This window comes from Trachemys scripta, chromosome 2 (genome assembly GCF_013100865.1).
Source record: "Trachemys scripta elegans isolate TJP31775 chromosome 2, CAS_Tse_1.0, whole genome shotgun sequence".
NCBI lineage: Eukaryota > Metazoa > Chordata > Testudines > Emydidae > Trachemys > Trachemys scripta.
The window spans coordinates 196,632,395-196,656,196 of record NC_048299.1 but is presented as its reverse complement, the minus strand read 5'-3'; the positions used below and the strand labels follow the sequence as shown (position 1 = coordinate 196,656,196).

At 39.5% G+C, this 23,802-nt stretch overlaps 1 protein-coding gene across 3 annotated transcripts in view; it reads left to right on the top strand.

Annotated features, from left to right (window-relative positions):
* The window catches only part of RALBP1 (ralA binding protein 1), a 51,758-nt gene extending 28,428 nt beyond the window's left edge, over positions 1-23,330 (top strand). For 2 of the 3 annotated variants that reach the window (XM_034762612.1, XM_034762613.1), the window contains exons 3-10: positions 3,989-4,447; positions 8,448-8,797; positions 11,078-11,239; positions 13,804-13,935; positions 15,141-15,248; positions 18,825-18,946; positions 19,396-19,519; positions 21,368-23,330. In XM_034762612.1, the coding sequence (XP_034618503.1) occupies positions 3,989-4,447; positions 8,448-8,797; positions 11,078-11,239; positions 13,804-13,935; positions 15,141-15,248; positions 18,825-18,946; positions 19,396-19,519; positions 21,368-21,634 (1,724 nt within the window). In that variant the 3' untranslated portion in view covers positions 21,635-23,330. Of the gene's footprint in view, positions 1-3,654; positions 3,725-3,988; positions 4,448-8,447; positions 8,798-11,077; positions 11,240-13,803; positions 13,936-15,140; positions 15,249-18,824; positions 18,947-19,395; positions 19,520-21,367 lie in introns of those variants that run through there. The other variant, XM_034762614.1, reaches the window with a different exon arrangement.
* Positions 23,331-23,802: the final 472 nt, after the last annotated feature.

The window sequence follows — 23,802 nt, the reverse complement described above, 5'->3', positions numbered from 1 at the left end:
ACAATGCAAACACTCAATATAACTTTATACCATGGGTAAGGCTACGTTTTAGTCACAGGTATTTTTAATAGAAGTCATGGACAGGTCACGGGCTGGAAACAAAAATTCACAGGTGATCTGTCCATGACTTTTCTTGGGCGGGGGGTCGTGGGTGCTCAGGGGGCGGGGCATTCCGGGGGCACCATGGGTGCTGGGGGGGAGGGGGTGGCCCAGGACCCCTGCTGGTACTGAGGGAGAGGGAGGCTGGGCCACGCCGCGCAGCCCGGGACCCCACTTGGTACTGGGGGATGGGGAGGTTGGTGGGGCTGGCAGGGGCTTCCTAACTGGCTCCGCGTCCCTGCAGCTCCTAGGTGGCAGGGCCTCCGCTGCTCCCACAAGTGCTGGCTGCCGCAGCTCCCATTGGCTGGGAACCACAGCCAATATGAGCTGTGGGGGCGGGGCCTGCAGGTGCAGGCAGCATGTAGACCCCCTCCGCCACCTTGAAGCTATAGGGGGGCCATGCCAGTGGGAGCCGGGGAGTCCCCCACCCCAAGGTAAGTGCCCCCCGCACTCCCCAGCCCCCTGTCCCTAGCCCTGAGCCCCCTCCCACACACCCAAACTGCTTGCTGGTCCAGGGACCGCTTGGCTCGGGCAGCCCTTGAACCAGCACCAGCTGCTGCAAAAGTCATGGAGGTCATGGAAAGTCACGGAATCCGTGACCTCCATGACACTTGCAGCCTTAACCATGGGATACAGATGTTATATGTGAGATCAGTAAATGCAGCACCCTACAAGCATTTCGTCAAGTCTAAACACATTCTTATAAATTTAACATCTATTTTAACAATGCTAACACACAGGTGAGCCAAATTGGTTTCCAGCTCTGCGTTTGACATTGTTCAGTAAAGCCTAGGGACCTTGGCATGAGCTGGCACCTGGTCTGCCAGCATCACCCCTTTATGTTCATTATCTCTTCTAAGGCATGTCTACACTATGGCACCACAGCCATGATGCCGCAACTGTGCCACTGTAGTAACATAGGGTAGATGCTTCTCACATAGATGGAAGGTGTTTTTCCAGCAGTGGAGTTAATCCATCTCTCTGTTGACCTAGCTGTGTCTGCACCAGTGATTGTCAACCTAACTATAGTGCCCAGGGCTCACATTTTTCACAGCTGTGAGTAATGTAGCTAGGTTGATCTAATTTTTAAATGTAGACCAGGCCTTAGTGTGTGGATTTGTACTTTTGCTTTGTGATATGAATGTAGGTTCTGCTTTGCTTTTCTAAAACCAATAAAATCCTTTACAATGAAAAGAAAATAAAGCAAAGCACTTACTTCAACTTCTGGTGCTCCCCACACCCAAGGGAGAGCAATAGCCTGAATGTGAACTTACACTCAGGAGTGCTTTATGTATTAAATAACATAATTGTGGAGTGACCTACTTGTAAGTTCGTTACCAAATTTTGGTACAAGTCTAGTAGCTCTTGTTAGTTGAAAGTCTCTAGTAGTAGACAAATTGGGGTGCAAGAGGAGGAATGAAAAAAGTCATTACAGAAGCTAAATATGCATGCATCTCTGTTCCATCCTTATTTTTAAGAGGCCTATATATTTTGATATAGAATCGTTGTCAAATTGATGCCATGCATTTTTATGTAGATATAGAAGTATAGATATTATGTGTATTCATGTCAGGGTCACACATAAGATCAGTGTACTCATAACTTCCTTCTGTTCTAAACTTGTTTTTCATCCTACCTCTTCTTGCTTACTTAAAATGGACCTACATATTTTTAAATCAATTAATTGTAGAGACACATGCAGAATGCCCCAAGAGCTAAAATAAGAGGGCTGTTCGCCTCATAAATGATTTAAAATATTTGTTGGGTCAAACACCTGACCCACTTAACATATATATCTGGCCCCCTGTGATAGATTGCAATTCTGTAGAATGCAAGATTTCACTAAAAAAAAAAAACCTCTTAGCACTTGTACAGAGAGCCTTCCAAACATGAAGAGAGTATAACCAACAAAGGAGCTGTCTTCCTGAGACAGCAGAAAAACCGAAACATTGGCTCTAAGAGATGTTAACTGTCTTCATCCATCTCAGTATTATAATTTAAGCCTATAAACTACACTGTATGAGTCAGATTTAGCTTGTATTGCACAGTTATGCAACTCTGTACACAAATTGGGTTAATCATATATCCAGGGGATTAAAGGATAGAAATAGTGGTTGTCCTAAAAGTGTCCAGAACCACTCTTTTACTAATGCTGAATGTAATAAAGTAATCTTATTAACTAAAGTTTAGCTGCTACTTGCAGACTACGTTTTATCCTGGAGAGATCTGCAAACCTCCCATTGTTATCAGTGGGATTTCTTCTGAGGAATATGGGTAGTATATGTTCCTGAACTTGGAGACTTTACACATACACAGCCAAATTCAAATATGAAATTTGGCCCTCTTCACAGAATGAGTTTAATTTGCTTGATTTAACATATGACTTTGTTTGATCCCTGGAAGCCAGGGCACACCACTTTCACCAGCATGCACTGTGCTGGTGCTGTTACATTAACCAGTTAATCCCCCTGGAACTTGGAGTATTTTTGAGGGAGTTAAAGGAGGGTGTGCTGGTCAAGTAGTTGGAGTTTATTTAGTATACCTCAGTTCTATGTATATTACATTTTTGGGATTTGAATATAAAAACTTTGCAAAAACTATGTTGTCTATAGAGCAGCTTGGGGAAGTTGCCATCAAACCTGTCTAAATTATGCTGGGGCCCCTCTAGCCCTTGGAGCAGCCCAGGATCAGAAGGGCACAAGGTGGTTTAAATCCATTTTAGCCCTGTGGGTGCAAGCATACAATGTCATGCACGGCGCCTGCTCTGAGGACCTTACAAGCCAAGTAGTGTTAAAAAAAAAATATATATATATATATAAAATCTTGTCCATTAAGAAATGGCGCTTGACTTAACTCTGTCCTTCCCTTATGCAAATAATAGGCTAGTTTTATGTTCCAGGAGTTTTTGACTAATGGAACAATATCAGGAAAACCTCATTCAGGAGCATCACACAGGAGTTATCCACAACTTTAGGGGAACCTAAATACTACATCTTGCATGTAAAATCTCTGCTTTGTTGAACACATGTCTTGTTGACTTTAGCTCTTTGGAATATTGAGCATGTAAACCTATAATTAGTTGGCTTAAAAAAAAAACCTTCCAATCCACCTTTAAAGATTTTCCTGTTCTTGCCTAGAGGATAGGCAGGGCTAGCTGCAGAGGTGTAGCTTATAAAAATTCGTGTGCATATAGTTCAGAGACAGTACCTTGTATTTTGCAGCTGAAGTATGGTGTTACTAGGCTGTGACTTTGGAGTTGCAGTCTCACATAGGCTACGTAAGGCAAATGTAGAACTGCAATAATAGGTAATATGTCAGTACAGTTGGAAAAGTAAGATTCCCCCCCTTTTAATGATACTTTGATCTGAGGCTAAAATTTAATAATTTCATACGCCTCTTAAGAAGATTCTTAACATTTTCAGAAAGGGAGTGAGCAATTAAGTGACTCCACCCTTGGCATAGTAATTTATTAAAGCTGAACTTGTGTAGCAGATGATTTTTCTTAACAGCAACTTTTATACTGTTGATTACAGGAACATAGAAGTTGCCAGACAGTTGTTTTATTTTGCATTTCCTTGACTATTAAGTGGACAAATAGCACGTAAGATGGACATTGTCATACTGAGTAAGTATTTAAAATACCAAATGTTTAGGTGATTCATGAGATGTGTTCATATTGGACAGAACTGTGAAATGCTGATTTAATAATTGTCCTACTTAACGCTGCAAAAAGAAAAATGGAACTTTTTTAGTTGTAGGCAGGTACCATGTCTCTTTCAATATTACCCTTTGCCCCTTTTTTCTCCTTCTACTTTTTTTTTTTTTTTTTAAATAAATTAAAACAGGTCGTAACTTTCTGCCCCTTGCTTTCTCTTCTTTCTCCCAATAGCGGAAGGTTATGCTGCCTTCCAAGAGGACAGCTCTGGTGATGAAGCTGAAAGTCCTTCCAAGTTGAAGCGGTCCAAAGGAATTCATGTTTTCAAGAAGCCCAGCTTTTCCAAAAAGAAAGAAAAGGATTTTAAAGTAAAAGAAAAACCCAAAGATGAAAAACATAAAGATGACAAACACAAGGAAGAAAAACATAAAGAGAAGAAGTCAAAAGACTTAACAGCCGCAGATGTTGTAAAACAGTGGAAGGAGAAGAAAAAAAAGAAAAAGCCAACTCCAGAGCCAGAGGCACCTCAGATCGATGTTCCAAGTTTTAGGCCGGTGTTTGGGATTCCTTTGGCTGATGCAGCAGACAGGACCATGATGTACGATGGCATTCGCCTGCCAGCCGTTTTCCGTGAATGTATAGATTACATAGAGAAGTATGGCATGAAATGTGAAGGCATCTACAGAGTTTCAGGTATACTGGGCACATCTAAGTGCAGATTTTCAAGGCTTTACCTTCATTTGTCCAAAAAAATAACATGAGTATAGTACTTTGCCCTTCTCCACACATCCACTCTACATGTATAGTTTTACTCATTTAATTTCATAAAAGACTGCAGTTTTATTGAAATTAACTATGTAATTGTAAGCCAAGCTGTGGATTTGAAATTCCTGAAAGATGGCTTATGTGATAGTAGAGAAAAAAATTCTATGTTCTTAGCCTGTGGAGGAGGAGATGGTTAAGTTACAAAACCAGTCTCATGGTGTAAGGGAAGGGAAAGGTTTATAAGATGCACAGGTGTTCAGTATTGAACCTCTCCTTCTCCAATGTTTCCATAGCATGGTCACCCAAGGTGGCAACAAAAATGTATATGGTTTGGTGTTTTTGAAGGGGTGGAAACTAGGTATGTAGCATAATGTGCCTTTGAGGCAAGCCATAGATGCTAAAACGTTTTGATCAGTGCTTGCGATTATTTTGAGTATATTGCTCCCTTATTAGAAATAAGATACAATTCTAGCTAATGAAAATGGAGATTTGGTGAGGAGTTGAAGTAATAAATAGGTTACTCCTAACTTTGCTTTCCCCATCCACTTTCATTCTAATTTTCTTCCAAAAAGAACTTAAATATATACAAAACCTTTCTTTTTGTCTTTCAGTAAATCAACTAGTAATGTAGAACAGCAGTTGAGAATTTCAGCTTGGATTTGAAGAAACACACTGGTAGTAACACCAAGATAATTAGCAGCCTTAGTTGTATAATATTGATCTACATACAAGTACCAATGATTTTAGTCATTGTTTAAATATACAGCTATATTTGATTTGTGAAAGCCACTTGCAATATGAATCGTGCAAATATTCCAAGTACAGTACTTGAGCTGTAGAACAAAAAAGGACAGAAAATAAGAAAAAGCATTTAGAGCAAGTAAAATATGTATGATCTAAATCTATAAAACAGCAAAGAGAGCCAATTTAAAAGGCTTTATTATGATGCATGCATGCCATTGATATGCGTGGAATTTGTTGGGGATGCAAAGATAAGGCAATAGTAAAAACTGTTTCTCAGACCTTGTATTTCAGAGCATTCAAGTGATCACAATGTCTTGCAGAAATATAACATACTGTGGGTTTTTGTTCGGTGACCTATTTTTGAGCTCTCTCGGCATTCTCTAGTGCAACATTCCCCTCCTCTCATGTGAAAGACAGTTCAAGTTAAGCTTATTAGCTGAATCAGATTCCTCGTTCCTTTACGATGCAGATGTATTAGTTTATGCAGTTGCATATGATTTCAACCTATATTTGAGACGAGGGCATAACAGCAGAAACAGTTCCTCATAATTTGAGGTCTGGGAATTCTGTGCCTAGGATGATCTTCATTTTCCTTGGATAGACTTTTCTTTATTCACAATATGCTGTCTAGTTCTGGGTCTTTTGGTGGGAAACGCATTTAACCCACCACCTGCCACATTTACCTTATAGTCATACCAAAATTCTCAGTTTTAAATTCCTCTGTACATTTCTGCAGGGTGAACTGAATTAAATCATCCATTTTAATCATGATTTAAATCAGCACACAGGAAATCTTGTTTTGAATAATCGATTTTAATTATGGTTTACATTTGTAATTTTTAATTATTTTCCTACATTATTTTCCTATTTTATTGGTTAGTAACCAATAAAACATATTGATTTGCAAGTGAATATAGCATTAAATTTGGTGCTATTTTTTGCTGACCAGGAGGATACACTGTATTATATAAATTTATTTAAGCAATTATGTAACTTAATTTATATTTATTCAGATTCTTACTTATTATATTTTGCCATGTTTAAAAACAGCCAAGGATGCATTTTTTATTTACTAGACGATTAATTGTTTACTTGTGATTTGTGTCAAGCTCTATAAGAATGGAAATTCAAATTTAATTAAAAATTCACAAAAACAGCATTTTAATGTTTCTATTAAATAAAGCTACCTTAAATGTGATCAATATGGAAGCAAAAAAAATTTATCAAAACATGTTTTGTATTTCAAACTAATTTACCAAACTAAGTATTATTCAATACTATAGTTAGTGAATTGAATTGAACTGATTGTTTCTGGTCACCATGTCCTTCTAGATTTTAGAACTAGTTGATCTTACCCTCTTACTCCCAGGTTTTTATTCCTAGATTGGAAAAGGAAAACCAGCTTGACTGTTTTTTCAGTTCCTGGTTGGTTTCTGAATTTTGAATGAACGAGTCATTGGACTGAACTAGTTGAATAAACTGAAATGAAGAAAATATTTTCTTTGCTCCTGCAGAGACTGCTGCTGTCAAATGCTGGTTTAGTAAACTCTGATTCTAGGTACTCAGCCAGTTCAGTGGTGTGACCTTCTGTAAAACTTGGCAGCAAACGTACTGCTTAATATTATTTTTATACTTTAATTTAAATTATTTTAATAGATTTTAAAATGTTTAGGCCTTAACATAGGTTGCTAGTTTCAAATTTAATTTTAAATAGGTTTATTTTTAAAAAATTAACCTGTATTTAATTTAAATGAAAAAAATCTGATTTAAGTAAAAGACTAATTTTTAAAATAAAATCAATTTTTGTTGTTTTGTTTTTTTAAATAAAATCAGGTTTTTGTATTTAAAACAAAAATAATCAATTTTTATCCATCTTCATTTCTGCAGAAAACTGTATCAAAGCCCTCCCATTAACTGACAAAGATACTCCTGGTTTTGGGGATCAAAACGCTACTTGGATATTGGGTAGTTTTTTTCTAGTCATACAATAAATATACACTTTGACACAGATAGTGCCCCGAACCAAGAGTTTTAAATATCATGCCTCCCAGGAAGGATGACTGATTGGAAATTGGCAAGCAAGAGTTGTTGGTTTTTTTTTTTTTTTTAAAGGAAGTCTCTGGATTTGGGGGGGGCTGTTGCTTAGAGATTATTCTGTAATATTAAAAGTTAATTGCAAGTATTTTTTAATAAAAATACTCATTTTAGGGCTACATGCTGAATTCCAACTGAGAGTTTAAATACACAAGTGATCTTAAACTTTTCCCCTTATTTTAGGTGCTTTGGCTCCCACATTGATCTGACATTGCATCAATTTCTATGATCATGAAACCATGGTAGAGCATGCAGGCAACTTACTTGGGGGTGGGGTTCAGGTAGGTGCCATTGCTTTACTATATAGTGTGGTTTAGCAGTGGGTCTTTTGGTATATACAAATATTTAAACTTTATAAAATCATACCAATATGGTAAAGCAGTGTCTCTTACTTGTTTAACCCCTCCACGCACACGTGTGCTCGTGCTGTCAGGCTGGAACTGTGCTTCAGCTCCACAACCTTTTCACATCAGAGCAGGAGCCAATGTTTTTTGACTTCAGGGGATCTAAAACAAAACACATTACACTTGCTTATGTGCATGAATTTCCCTCATAGTCTTGTTTTTAGAGGCATTGAGCACAAAACCTTACTGGTCTTGGCTTTATTTTGTAACATACAGGTCACCTGGAGAGGTTTTTTCTGAATTAACTTCATTCTTTGTAGGGAGCCACGGGGGGAAAAAAAAGCATCTAAAAAGGAAAAGTGTGTGTGTGTGTTAGTAAGGAGGGGTGGGTAGAAGAAAACCTGTAAGTCTAAAGCTGTGTCTACACTGCAAATTAAGGTGTAAATAGCTGCCAGCTTTAAGTTAGCTAGCCTGGGTGACAGTAGCAATGAAGACATGGCAGAATGGTCCCTGGCGTGGCCTAGCAACATGAATAAGCATCCTGAGTCCATGGAGGGCTTATATTAGGGCCTGTGCTGAAGCCCGTGCCACCACATCTTCGTTACTGCTGTTACCGTCACTAGTTAAATGAAAGCTAATGGGTATACAATTCATGTTAATTGGCAATGTAGACATACCCTAAATGTAAAGATGGTTGATGTACTTGTTTTCAAGGTCTCTTTAATTTCCAATCTAAATATTTTAAGGAATAAAATCAAAGGTGGATGAACTAAAAGCAGCCTATGATCGAGAAGAATCTCCCAACTTGGAGGAATATGAGCCGAATACCATAGCCAGCTTGCTGAAACAATATCTACGAGAACTGCCTGAAAACTTGCTTACCAAAGAGCTAATGCCCCGCTTCGAAGAGGCTTGTGGGAAGAGCACAGAGGGGGAAAAAGTTCAGGAGTGCCAACGCTTGCTGAAGGAGTTGCCAGAGTGTAACCATCTCTTAATTTCTTGGTTGATTGTGCACATGGACCATGTTATCGCAAAGGAACTAGAAACAAAAATGAACATCCAGAACATTTCTATAGTGCTCAGCCCTACTGTTCAGGTACATGCACAACCCAACAAGTATGTGAGCTGTATTGCAGTCCTAACAAGAGATTCTTTAAAACGTCCTCTTAGAAATGTGTACGCAAACTGTAAATGTTATATTGCAGTTGAATAATAGCTTCTCTTCATGTATTCTTCAGGACTTAATATTTTGGCTTTACTTATTCCTAATGTGCGCTGGTCTGAAATCCAGATGAACATATTTGGCCTTTAAATATAGTTAAATAATGTAAGCATTATAAACACTGTTGCATGATTAGTTTTACAAGTAAGCTAACAGTGTGCAGTGAGAGAGGAGGAGTGGAAGCCTTTGATACCTATAGTTGCACACACACTTCATTAGAATTTGTTAGTCGGTGGTTTAATGATTTATCATTGAACAATATTGTATTATTGCTTAACTCCTATATCAGGCCAGTCAAACCAGTTCTGTAAACACAGATTTTCCTCATGAAATAATTATTTGGGTATATTGGGTAAGTATCAATTAATATATTATCAGAAGAAATCAAATGGACCTAGTGAGAGTTTTGAGCAATAACTGGATTACAGCTTAATTTTTAATTATACTTTATATTTTAAATTGGTCACTGTTTGGAATTGGAGTTTTGCTGCATAACGCACTTTTGTGATTGTGGTTTTTCAGAATCTTACTTCATGATTTTATAATCTCAGTTAAGGCCCTCCAGCAACAGGGTTGGGTTTTACTCACTGATACTTTGTGCCACACTGTCCTGTCCTCCTCCCTAACAGAACAGGCATGAAATTAATGCAACATAACTCATGTCCTGTCATGTCTTATTGCTTAAATAGATTTAGGCAATAACATAAAATTGGTGTCAGAACTCTGTCACTTATTTCAACACAAGTTGTGAATTTCCATTTGATAGATCATATCAAAACAAATCTAGTCTCAAGGCAATGAGCATAACGGCAGCTCTTTCAAAAACATTTTGTGGCCAGCTTTTTCCCCTATTTAAAGTATTTGAGACGTGTTAAAGGATATTTTAAATCTGTTGAAATATTGGGGAGAAATAGAGCAAGTGGTTATTCATGCATAACTCAATGATTCTCTTTTTTTTTTTTTTAACACTTCACAATATGGTAGACATTACTAGCAGCCCTGTACAGAGTCTGTTGTTGGATTATCCTTTAAAACTGTAAATACTAGTTTAGCTGAAGTCTGTATCTGTAAGGAAGTGGGGGGTGTCATTCTGAGCATTTTAGCAAACGTGATGTTTGCATTCTAGGCTATGTGGCCTGGTAGAGTTATAAAATGTGTTATCATTAACCCTTTAGTCTGAGAGTTAGGCCAGTCGACACTACAGACTGATATCGGTATAACTACTTTGCTCAGGGGTGTAAAAATCCAGACCCCTGAAAGACGTAACCCTCCATGTAGACAGCACTATGTCGATGGGAGAGTTTCTCCCATTGACATAGGTACCACCTCTCAGGGAGGTACATTTACTACACCTATGGGAGAAGCTCTCCTGTTGGTGCAGGCGCAGCTTCACTTAAGCGTTACAGAGGCAAAACTACATTGGTGCAGCTGCGCCAAAGCCACGTTTTAAGTGTAGATCTGCCCTCAGTTTCCTGATGTTCCTGGTTTACTCCAGATTTTTAAGGTTCTGAGTTTTTCATACCCACTGATATCTAAAAACATTAGCAATTGAATGAGGTAGTACAGTCTGCTATAAAGGAGTCGCTAAATCTGTTAAACACAGACGTAATGACAAATGATCATTCTCATTTTGCAGTAAGTTATAGAGAGAAAAATCAGCTTGATGGCTAAAAGGGAAAAAAACATAACTGGTGCAGTACAGTTCTTGTAAGGTCTCTTGTCTGTCACTAGCACTGACTTCACTTTTTTGTGTATGGAGACAGGCCTAACAAGACACTAGCAAATTTGTGTCTACCATTTATAAAGCTAATTGTTGCAGGCCAACAACTTTTAGCTTGGCAATATAATGTCTCATGGTCACCAGAGAGTACAGAGACCACTAAGTGAATACAGCATGGTCATGCTTCCTTCAGGCTAGCAGCAGATCATGAATTTCAGACATAATTTTATTTTAAACCAACCCTTGAATCTACTAGAAGTAGTATTGATTAGCTTGTCTGAACAAAGTTGTATCTGTAGCCCAAAGATTGAAAAAAGCTTACATGCGTTGTCCGGTAAGATACAATGTAGGGCAAATGTACCATTGATAATAACGGGCATTGTGTTAAAAAAAATCACTTTCTGAAGCAGTATTTTCACTGTCATTTCTTCCAGATCAGCAACCGTGTCCTGTATGTATTTTTTACACATGTCCAAGAGTTCTTTGGAAATGTGACTCTAAAGCAGGTGACAAAACCCCTTCGCTGGTCTAATATGGCAACAATGCCAGCACTGCCAGAAACACAGGAAAACATTAAAGAGGAAATCAGACGACAGGTTTGTCTTTACCTCAGTGGGTTAACAAATGTGTCTGGCCTGAAGATTATGTTCTTGGTCAGGAAGCTGAGACCTGATGGAAGTAGATCTCATAGATTGTAGTGATGGCTTTTAATTTCCCATGTGCTGGAACAGTTTGCTGCAAACTCAGTCATGTGGCTGAGTAGTTGATATTTTGTTAATGTTGCCATTGTATTTGGGGGAAGATATGTTGCACTTCTGTAGAGGCATATAGAAAAAACAAGTCTTGTACTAATCACCTTGTGAGCTATTTCAAGGACTTTCTGAAGGTATGGGGATAGTGGGGACGATGTTTTGCAGGTAAGTGGTTTGTGTAATATCACTTCATAGCATGCTCTAGGACTTATTTAAATGTGTCTGAAGTTCATTACTAACAGGCCAACAAAATGTGGTAATAGGGGATGTGGTATAGAGTTCCAAACTTGTGGAACTGGAAAGGTGACTTTTGTCAGGGACTGCTTCTCTGGTGCACTAGGGTTGCTTTGTGCTGCCTCAGCAGTCTCCTAGAACTGGTTTGCCAGGCTGCTGGAGGATTTCCCCTTGCCTGTGGAAATCCAGGGGTGATGTAGAACTGTGCAGCACCTCTTGCACCACCTGGCTTTCAGTGCAGGAACAGGAGCTGAAGCATTCCTATATACTGGTGACTCCAGCTGCTATAACATCTTCTGGGAGATGCCGCAGTTGGTCTTTAGACTGCTCAGGATTGGGATGTTAGGGCTCAAAGGGCAACGTTCCAGTCCTTCTCCTAACATGTGCTGCACACCACACTGCTGAAACAGCAGATAAGGGCCAGGATTTCTGGGGAGATAGATGGTTATAAGTGTCTTTTGGAATGGGTGCAACTCTCAGGAGTTCAGTTCAGGGCTGAAGAGCTAGCTAAACAAAGATGCTTTCCATGAGTTTAGGAGAAGATGGCACTAATAACCCACTGGATAGAGGAAGGAGAATGGAAAAGGAGCTAGAACTATTTGAATTTTCTTCTAGCCAAATTGCAGTTCAATCTTAATGTAACTTCCAACATATACTACCCATCCCAATGCTGGTGGTTTTCCCATATCATTCCTTAAGACTTCCAGAAAAGATTTTTTGTGATAGTAGTAAGTTTAGATAAGGGGAAGGAAAGGGTATCTTATATTATGAGTCTTTTGAATGGACTTTCCTCTGTGTATAAAGATTTGTGCATTTTAATGTCTGTCTCTGCTTCCATGTGCCTTATAATTTTCTGTGCATTCTTGGCATGCAGTCTTTATTATTGTATATTAGCACGAAGAATAAACTTGAAATTGCAACTTTCCCTAACTCAATTCTGCTGTTTATAATTAAAGGAACTGAAACTTGAGGTGGGGAGGGAAAGCAGCCCATGTAAATAATTTATTATTTGTATTACTGTAGCACCTAGGAGCCCTAGTTAAGAACCAGGTACTAAGGGTTATACAAATTCAGAACAAAAAGATGGTTCCTCCCACAAAGAGCTTACAATCTAATTATAAGACAAAACACAACAGATGGATATAGATAGATGGGGGAATACAGTGGAATTTCAGTGGAATGCAAGAAGAGGAATCCAGATTGGAGAGGGTCCAGGATGGAATTGGAGGAGAAGAAATCCAAACAACGAATGAAAACGGCATGTTCAGCGAACTTAAAAATGAAAGGAAGAGGGGCTGTAGTTGGAGAGGCAGCTGGGATCAAGGGTCAGGTTTTAAGCTTTGAGAGACTAAAGCATGATCATATTGTGAGAGGGAAGAGTCTGACAAAGTGGGTATTCACCCACGAAAGCTCATGCTCCAATACATCTGTTAGTCTTAAAGGTGCCACAGGACTCTCCGTTGCTTTCTTGGAAGTAGCTGGCCAGTTCCTGTGTGGAGAGGGAAGTGGACGGTTTAAAGAGCAAGTCAAAGTTGGTGAAAAGACAGCTGGGATTGAGGACATGAAATTAATTAAGTTGGAGAATTAGAGTGGTTTAGCTAGGAAGATGACAGAACCGAAAGAGGAGAGAATGAATCTGCAATAGAAAAAATTGGCCAGGTCATGGGATTTGTGCCAGACACACTCCACAGCATGAGAGTAGGATTGGCGGAAGAGGATGTTTGGGGTGGCCCAAGGCTGGGGGTTGGCAGGGCAAATCTTGTGACAGGCAGGAGAATCAGTGGAACAATCATATCAGTGGAAAACAGGCTAAATCTAACATCTCAGAAGGAAGGAGTAGGGTGATGTCTGTTTAGCCATGAATGCTTTATACAACCAAAATGAAGGTGGTTATGATAGCAATGGAAATTGCACTTTTTTTTTCCCTCTAGAAGGAAACCAGTGAGTTCCCTATTTGCAGTCCAGGTTCTTGTGTCTACAAAAGATTGTGGTATTTTTCAGTTTCCCCTTCTGTAAAATGGGGATAATGTATTGACCTCTTTTGTAAAGCACTTTGAGTCCTACTGATGAAATGCACCATATAAGAGCTTGGTGGTGGTGGTGTTAGTGTGTAGTATTAGAATGTACTTGTATAGCACTGAGTGATGAATATGATACTTTTGGTGTTATTCTAGGAGTTCCTTTTAAACTGTTTACATCGAGACTTGCAGGCGGGGATAAAAGACTTATCCAAAGAAGAGAGATTATGGGAGGTACAAAGAATTTTAACAGCCCTCAAACGGAAACTAAGAGAAGCTAAAAGACAGGTGGGTCACTTTATCTGTTCATTGCCAAACCTTTTAAATCCATAGATTGCAATTGCTGAGGGCATATTTTTGACCTGTTCAGAGATCTGACTAAAAGTCATCTTTTACTTTCACTCTATGCATCCGAAGAAGTGAGGTTTTTACTCACGAAAGCTTATGCCCAAATAAATCTGTTAGTCTTTAAGGTGCCACCAGACTCCTTGTTGTTTTAAAAGTCATCTTGTAATTTCCTGTTATAGCTTCAGTGACATGCACAATTTTTTTAACATGAAACTAACTTATTTTCAGGACCTCTCATTGCAATGTGCTGGAGGTGTTCTAAGAGAGGATTAAGATGTATTTCATTTGGATTTAGAAAGGGTAAATGTTGCTATGGGATTTTGGTTTGATTTTCTTGCTGCATATCCTGTCTGTTTGATCTTGTTCTTAGCTTGTAAGTACTAAAAAAGGCAAGTGGAGGATTTTCTAAACATTAAAGTTGCTGGGTAATGCAGGCAACTGGCAGGACTGAGTAGATAACTAAAAGGTTTGCTATATTCAGGGTTCCAAAAGGATGAGAGTTGCTTAAATGTGAGAGCAGAAATGGATTTTTAGAGAAATAGGTGAGCAGTTACTTTGCTAATGTCAATGTATCACATAAGTTCCTGAGTCCTACTATTCCATTTGTTTCCAAAGGACATCCATTTAAAATTGCAGTTCTGAATGCTCGCAGCGGTTCAGTAGGAAAGGGGTTGAATTTTCCCATTGCACTTTTTTTCCCCCAGTGCCTTGTTTTTGAGTTGTGCTTTCAGTCCAGTTTTTGATTTTCAGTCTTCGGTTACATTGACCTTGAGCCTTAAGAATCTGTATTCATCAAACACATCACTCTTGTGCGCATAAAGCAATATGTCCTGAAGAGCCAATACATACAACTCCAATTGATTATCTACCCTGCAATATCCACAGTCTGCTCTATACATACTGCTTCCCCGGAACAAGTGAATCCAAAAGCTGTCCTTATTTGACTACCATATGTCCCAGAAAGGTGGACAAGTGATGAATGACTTCTGGAGACTGTTTTAAAAAACTTGAAATAAAAACAGAAATCTTCTCTGGGGATGACTGACAATGAATGCAAGCTTTGGACAGATACTTGAATAGGATTGTATTGTATAATGTGGTGATGTGGCCGGGTAGCCTTTTAATCCAAACTTCTGTCACTGCAGGAGTGTGAAACAAAGATTGCTCAAGAAATTGCCAGCCTTTCGAAGGAGGATGTCTCCAAAGAGGAAATGAATGAAAATGAAGAAGTTATTAATATCCTCCTCGCCCAGGTGGGTGGTGTTTTTAATCCCATTTTCCTTCTATTCTTCTTACCCTTCTGTTAATATACCAGCAAAGCAAGTTTTGGAATACGAACCAATGACTAAAGAGAAGCAAATATATTTCAGGTTTATTAAAGAAACCTTTGCTTGTTAGTAAAGTTAGTCCGTTAAAGAAGGCTGTAATGTTCTCTTATTCTCTGTATTTGCACCATGGGAAGCCCTGCTATATCGTCTGAATGGTAGGTGTGAGATAGTTCAAGGATGGGGAAGGAATAGGTGGCTGGTTTCTGGAATGATCCTGAGCCCAGAGTAGGCACATACTGTAACAGGTGCTAAAAAATCCTGTGCACGTGAAGGGTTCATATTTCTATTGCATATTTAAACATTTTTCATATCTAGTACCACAACTATTCCTTAATATAGTCTAGTTAACCCTGTTAACTGTTTCACTGTTAATCAAAGAGAGGAGAGATTATCGTATTATGAGGTTTTCCACAGTCTGATCGGTGTCTCACTTTGGCATCATCCATAGGTGAAGCTTTGGTTGTGGGAAGAATTTGCAGAGCACTACCACTATTTTCTCCCAGTCTGTTCCCTAATTGGATGAAGATCAAGACCTTTTTTTTTTTTTTTTTTTTTCTTTTTTTCATTTTAATTGTGTCTGAAAGTCTTGATAAGTTGAGTGCTGAGGTGAGACTGGACATATAAGGCTGGCTTTGAAAGTTTTGAACCGAAAGTGTAATGTACATTACAATAGAAATGTACTGATTAACTGAGCACTTCGCATTGATGCATCACAATTATATTTAATTTAAATGCTATAAAAGAGCTTTGAATCCTCCTAACTTACCTGGAGCCTGAGAGCTAGAGGAGACATCCTCCCCTGAAAACACTTCAACTCCAGCACAAATGCTTGCAGTCTACTTGAAATTCAGAGTTTAAAACCTACTTTCTCACCCAGAGTGAGATTTGCAAAAGTACGTAAGTGTCAAAACCTCACACTTGGGTGTCTATGTACCTAAATCCCAGTTTTAGGTTCCACAAAACTCCCGCTGAACCGTGAAGGCACCTAAACTCACTTGATGTCTACATTTTCAGAGTATAAGTTCCCTCTGTGCCTAGGTTTCTGCCTCTGAGCATGCGCACTGCTGCCTCCCGCTAGGTGTTGGGATACCTATCTTCTGCCTAAGTCCCAGTGTGATGCACAAGCCAGGGAATGGTAGGCGTTCTCCTTCCAATCTTGTGTGTGGAGCCTGACCTGGTAGGTGTGCTCACAGGCCACCTATTGCATCAGTCAAAAAGTGGCTAGAGGAGGTGGCAGCAGCAGTATCCACCTTATAACTTTTATCCCGGTGGTTGGAGCACTCACCTGGGATGTGGGAGACCCATGTTCAATTCCCCCACCTCTAGCTGAGGGGGAGGGAAAGGATTTGAACAGGAGTCTCCCACCTCTGACTGCTCTGAGCTATGGGATATTCTGATCTGGGACTCTCTCACTCTCTCCTGTTGAAGCTGTTCCACTGTGGATAAATAACTTGGTACTGGAGCAGGGACTTGGGTGTCTCAATACTCAGATGGGTGCCCTAACCACCAGGCTATGGAGTCATTCTTACTCTCTGGCCCAGTGACTCTTTAGTTATTTATCCACAGGAGCTCTTAAAGGAGCCCTACATCAGAATATCCAATAGTTTAGAGATTAGAGCATGCTGAAAGGTGGGAGACCCCTGTCAAATCCTTTCTCCCCCTGTGCCAGAGAGGTGAATTGTACCTGGGTTTCTCACATCCCAAGTGCCTCTGGGCTACAGGGTATAAGGTGGGTGCCACCATCTACTCCTCTTGTGGCCATTTTGAGTGGGTTTAGTCTGGTGCCTAACTAATTTTCCCAAGAAATGTCTTAGGTGCCCAAGCACCCTTACTCCAGGAGAAGGGTTCCCATTTGAGAGAGAGGTGCCTGGATTTAGATGCCTATCTCCTTGAGAGCGGTGAGAGTTAGGACCTACTCCTGTCATCTGCATCTCCCATTGGCTAACTTAGGTGATTCCCTGCCTGGCATGCTGGCTTTTGTGAATTGCAGCCTAAGTCTCCTATATCTTCCTGTTCATTGTAAAGGGAATCCAGACGCCTAACTCAGGCTTTGTGAATCACAGTGTTGTTCCTGTAATTGTGTGAAGTGGCTAAAAGTTAGGTATTGCAACACTGAGCATCACAGTGCCTAAGTCCTTTTGTGAATCTGGGCCCCAGTGTCTGACGTACACTGTGCTCATCGTGAAAGGGGTTGAGCTACACACAATTCTCATTGGCTTCAGCCCCGTCAGGTCAGACCTTCCTCCAGTTGTTAGTTTTCTCTCTCTTCCTCTCTGATGCCTGAATGAGGGTCAAGACTAAAGCACTTACTGTTTGAGTAACTTAGACTGTTGTTCTCCTTCACTTCTCTGGTTCATGTCTCACACTCTATTGCTCCTCTTTCCAAATACAATTAATTGGAAGCTTTTCAGTAACATTTTTCTACAGATCTCATTCTTGCCTGCATTTTTACTGTGTTATCAGCAACAAGGTAACTAAAAACTTGTCACTGAAGGAGGGTCATTAGGTTTGATGTAATAAGTTAATCTCGTCTTATTGGATAGAATGCTTGCTAGGTAGCCAAATAAGTTCTGTGGTCTTCTTAAACCCTTTAGTTGTGTTGTTTTTGAAAAGCATAATTAAAAAAAAAAAAGGTAAGTGGAGGTGTTTCCTTCCTCAGTTCTGCATTCTTTGCTCCTAGTCTCTTTGGAATTGACACAGAGGAGTGTAAGTTTTTAAAATTTGTTTTACCCATTGGTTTTAAGTAAGCAGGCTAGAGTTAAGGACTTAAAATTTCCAGATCTTTGAAACAAGAAACACCTTTTCTTAATGCAGGGAGGCTGGAACAAGTGAAAGGAGACAAAGGCCTGGGCTCATATAAGAAGCCTGGCAGGAAAGAGATTGATGTTTAGGATGTTTGTCATGTGGAGAGAGTGGTGAGAGAGGTACTCAGTGTTTTTGTCGTCTTTGTGCTAGACCACCATTTTGGCCTTACTGCCACCCACCTCATCTGTTCTTCCCCAGTCTTCTTGGCCCTATCCATCATGACACTTTTCTGCCATAATTCTGGCCACCCACTTTCTATCTTCAAAGGTGAATTTAGGACTTCTCCTTCTGTACTTGGCTCCAGTGGTTCCCCTTTGATATGAGCTTTGGCACCTAATCGAGTATGGGGAGCAGGAAATCCCAGCCTCACACCATTTGGCTTGTGCTGGAATTTGGTGAACCACAGCGCACAACAGTTCAGTAAGAATATCTCAAAGCAGATGTAACTTGATCCCAGATTAATCTTAGCTGTGAGAGCTGATGGACCAGAGGAGTAGAAAGGTTGGCCAGCCTGTCTGCGTACATCCACACTAGGACAAAACTCTGCTTTCAGCATAATTACGTGAAATGTTTCCAGAAAACAAAGTTGTCTGGTCACTTCTGAGGATGCAGCATTAGAAAGAAGAAACACTGTAGTGTATTTTTTGTAGATCAGAAATCCAAGACCTCATGAGGTGAATTAATTGATCATTGCAGGAGAATGAGATCTTGACAGAACAGGAAGAGCTACTGGCGATGGAGCAGTTTCTGCGCAGACAAATTGCCTCTGAGAAGGAGGAGATAGAACGCCTTCGAGCAGAAATAGCTGAAATTCAAAGGTAAAAGAGCCTGCTGACTTCGGATCCCCAGCCAGGCTAGAACTCTTACAAGAATTTCTGCTGTGAATGTATTTCTCTATAACAGAAATGTGCAGTTAAAAATGCTGATGGAAAGGACAGGAACCTGATGAACATTACAGATTGTCTTGTTGCAGCTTTTTAGGATATTTTCTTCTAGATCATAGTAACTTGTGCAGATCTTAAGTATAAAAAAAATCCCATTGTCTTAATGGACAAACTGCTTTTTTCTTTACTTCACCAAGAGTAGAATTTACTTTTTTTTTTTTTTTTTTTTTAAAGAAAAAGAAAGAGAAAACGCTTTAGTTTTATAAATTGCTGCAGACTCTCAAACGGATAGGCAGGTGAAAATAGCTACTTTCTCACCTCCTGCATTTCTGGCAAACTTACACATGAACGGCTTAAATTTAAGATCTCTTTTACTCTTTCAGTCGTCAGCAACATGGTCGAAGTGAAACTGAAGAGTATTCTTCTGAGAGTGAGAGCGAGAGCGAGGATGAGGAGGAGCTACAGATTATTTTGGAAGATTTGCAAAGACAGAACGAGGAACTAGAGGTGAGACGAGTGCATTTTACCAAAATAACCTTTGCTTTTCATGCTGGCTTTTTTGGCGGGTGGACTCCCAGCCATGTGGAAGAATTTCTCTGACATGTAGTTTGGCAAGTGTTCTCAGTGTAAGAGAGAGAGAGAACAGAGAATTACCTCAGTCTCTCTCTGGAATATATTTAATTCTCAGGAACCAATGCTGTTCTTTTTAAAAGCTAACTTCATTCCCAAGGGCTCCTGCACCACATGCAGTCATTTACCCATGTGCAAAGTGGGTGTAAATTGCTACCAAATATGATTTAGTAGAGTCTCTCAACCACTTTGCACAGGTGTAAATGACTGCATGTGAGGCAGGGCCTGGAGAATGGACTTCTCAGATTTTTTTCCCACACAGCCCTTTGCATGAAAGAAATGGATCTGTCTGTTTTTTCCTCCCTACAAACATTTGAGACTTTCTCGTCACCTGTGCGTTGTGTCTGAATTGTGACTCTTCATTAAAAAAACATGGAGGGCCATTGCCCAGTCCAGGAATTGTTACTCACTGGAGGGTAACAAGAGCATTTTAAAAGAGCAGCATTCGTATCCAAAAATGAAATATAGATATTTCAGAGAGCGACTGAAGCAATTCTCTTATCTAGTGTGAAGAATAATTCCCCACTGTCAAGGGCCAATCCAAAGAACCGTTGTTATCTTTCCCTTGTGCCATTGTGATTTTCCTGGCTATGAACACCCAGCTAAGGAGAGCTCTAAGGTCATTTCAATCCCTTCTTCCCACTCTGAGGATAGAGTTGTATTTCCTCCACCACTCTTCCCACCCTATGACTGGGAGTAAGAAGCAACACTTGGCGTATAAATTCTGCTCTCTTGCTTGGTGGTGCCTAGTGCTGTCAGGAGGCTCCTGGGTTAATGTCCTTTACAATTCTCAATAGAAAACTCTGTACTGCTACTGTATGGTGCCTTCCATCTGAGGGTCTTAAATACTTCTCGGTTATTAATACTACATATTATAATATTAAAACTGCATACATAATATTAAAACTACACCTCTCAAACACGCTATCAAATACTGGTCTCCTATTACTGGTGAGGCACAGAAAGGTTAAATGACATGCCCAAAGTCATACAGAGAGTCTGTGGAACAGCCGTGAATAAATCCTAGGTTTCCTGAATTCTAGTCCTGTGCTCTGACTAGCTAGCTGCTAACTGTGGTTAGCTGTTGATATGCCATATTTGTAACTCAGATTGAAGATGGGGACGATTTAAGAAGCTGATTAGGAACAGACTCCAAAAAATTCATCTAAAGCTGCCTTGGTGCAAAAAATTAAAAGTAGCCCAGCTCTAAGAATAACATCTGAGACACTTCACTGTATTTCTCAACCTGCAGATTTGTTTTTTAAACTGCTAATCTCATTTTTATAGTAATTCCTGCTGGAGGGAGGTGAGGCAAGGCAGCTCCAGACTATTTTCAATGTAAAGTCTCTTTGCAGTCCATATTGGAACTGTCAAAACCTAATTGTTAAGTATTTAACTCAAAATGTAGTTTACAAAAATCTTAAACCAGCTCTGAACCCTTCTGTAGAGGGGTGGGCAGGCGTACTCATTTTCTCATCTAAGCGTGTATTTTTGGTGGGTGCAGCTGTTAGTCCATTGTCACCATAAATCTTCTGTTCCTTGTGGGGTTAGTTTTTTCATGCACTCCATTTCTGTTCATTCCTGTGTGTGTATTTATGCACACGTGCACACACTTGTCTCTCTCCCAAGTTAGCAGCAAAGGTTACATTGTGTGATACTCTATTCATGGTTCAGTAGCTACAGAAGTTACTGTTTTGTCATACTTTTCTTTCCCTTGCTCAAAAGATAAAGAACAATCATCTGAACCAAGCGATTCATGAGGAACGAGAGGCCATCATTGAGCTGCGAGTGCAACTTCGACTGCTACAGATGCAGCGAGCAAAACCAGAGCAGCAGGTGCAGGAAGAGGACGAGCCAGAAAAGCGTGGGGGTGTTTCTCAGCAGCAAAGAGACAGTGTCCTGGAGACAAAAGCAGCTAAAGAGCAGTCAAAGGCAGTCAAGGAGCTAGTCAAGCCATCACCAAGCAAAGACAGGAAGGAAACTCCAATTTGATCAGGGTCCTTGGGGGTATTCATAAAATCAACTGGACTTAGCAAGGACTGTGCAATTTACTGTAATTCAGAGGCTAAAACTGCACAAATCTTTGCTGGCTGTGTACATTGTGTAAAGAATCTTGTCTTTTAAAACCCTAGAGATTTTTGTCTCCTTCATAATAGTGGATTCTGCCCATTAGGCTCAGGTTACTTTGGAGGACAAAGCAATTAAAGGTTGGAGGGTGCAGAGGAGTTTTCCAGCTAGTGTCAGATTATTGGAGACCAATTTGCTTCAGGTGACTATAGATAATTCAGTAATGGTTTTATTTTAAACCAGAGCAATTATTTGTTTTCATCAAAGCAAAATTGGGAGGTCTCTTCTTTCCAGTCAATAAAAAGCAAAAACCTATCCACAAACATTAATTATTTGCCTTGTGAATCTATTCATTCTCATTCACAGTCATTTCTGCTTACCTGGTCACTTTTGCTTGTGCCTTTGATACCTTTCTGATGCAGATTATATACAAAAGAGCTTTAAATTCTTCCCTGTTTGGCTAAAATGTCTGAGACTGCAGGAGATCATCCTTACCTAACAAATGCCCTAATAACTTCCTCATTTTACAGTTGTAAAATGTATTAAAATAAATTCAAATCTCACAGATGTTATTTAAGTATGTCCCTTTGTGGTGGAAGGTGTTCATCAAGAGCCAGCCAAGTCTTTTTGTCAATGTAGTGAACCCATTTGCTGGTTTGTAAACCAGTGATCCTCATCATCATATTTGTGTAACACATATGCTGTATTCACACTGCTAGTGCATAACAGCAGCCTTTTCTTAGTACAGAGAAAAGGTCCATTTTCAAGTGTTTTGAACTCTCACTTCAGTTAAAACTCAGTGACCAATGCTTTAGTAATTAAAGGGGATTGGTTATGTTGTTTGCTTAGCTTAGAATAAGTTATCTTTGTCTAACCAAGCAATATATTGTTCCAACTACAGAAATTCAAGCCATTCATGCTTTTCAGATAAACCTGATGAAAGATGCCCAGTGGAGGGAGCAGGGTTTAGCAATAGACATTTTTTTTCTTTATTAAGAATAACTGTGACTTACTTTTGGCTCAGCTATTTAGTGCTACCAGCAATCAAAGGCCTTCATAAAAATTGGCATAGTAGGGCCATTTTTATGTTTCAAATGCACTCATTTATCTCTGTCAAATGAAATGACGGTCATGAGACTAGTCAATAAATAGTCAACTCAAAAAATATTGAAAACAACTCCACAGAGTGCTCATAGCCTATCTTGTTTCTAGAATCTGGATATTTATTTTCAGCACCTGTTGGATGTGGTTGTATTCTTTATCTATTGCACTGTTGTGAATCATGGGCCATGATTTGATTTTGTACAAATAATGCTTTGATATGTTATAGAAAACAGCCTCATATTTTTTTAAAATTTGGAGAATAGAATTTATGAAGATTGAGAATGTGATTAGGTGGCAATTGTAAACATGTAAAGCATTCTCCCTTGCCTGTCTGTTACATGCATTTTATAGATGCTAGCAATATTTAAACATTTTGTTTAAATTCACTCTAATTTCTATCAAATTGTCATGGATTTTTCTAATCAGTGTTCTTCAGACAAATCTCTTAATATTGATTAACTTTTATTTTGTTAGGATCATATTCATCAAGCTAATAAAGTCAACAGCCATTTGAAAATAGTTTGTACTGTATCTACCTCACAGTAAATGTCCATCTTTCGAAAGCAGCCTAGCTCACTTTGCATGCGCAGCTACCTTCCATTGTGTGTGGGGTTGGTTTTGTAGCAAACCCATCCCTATTAAACTCTGAAGTCAGTTTTTTGGATTGCCCTCCTCTAGGGACAGTTATTCTGGCATTTCTATTATGAAACTCTGCTGAGGAAAAAAACTGGTTCAAGGCTAAAATTTAAGTCTTTAGATCTAATGAAAGGCAAGCAAAACAAATAGTCAAAGGTCTGTGGTTTTCAAGAGCCTAATTTTACTGCTGTAACTGAAAAGGTGAACTAAGAGTTCCTTTTTGAAATGTGGAATTCAGGCACTCAGTTCCGTGTCTCCTGCAGTTACCAAGCAGCTGCACCACCTACAGTGCTTTAGGTGTTTGGGTTGTCACCAGCCCCTGTAGCAATAGGACTGAACACAGATCTTTGCAA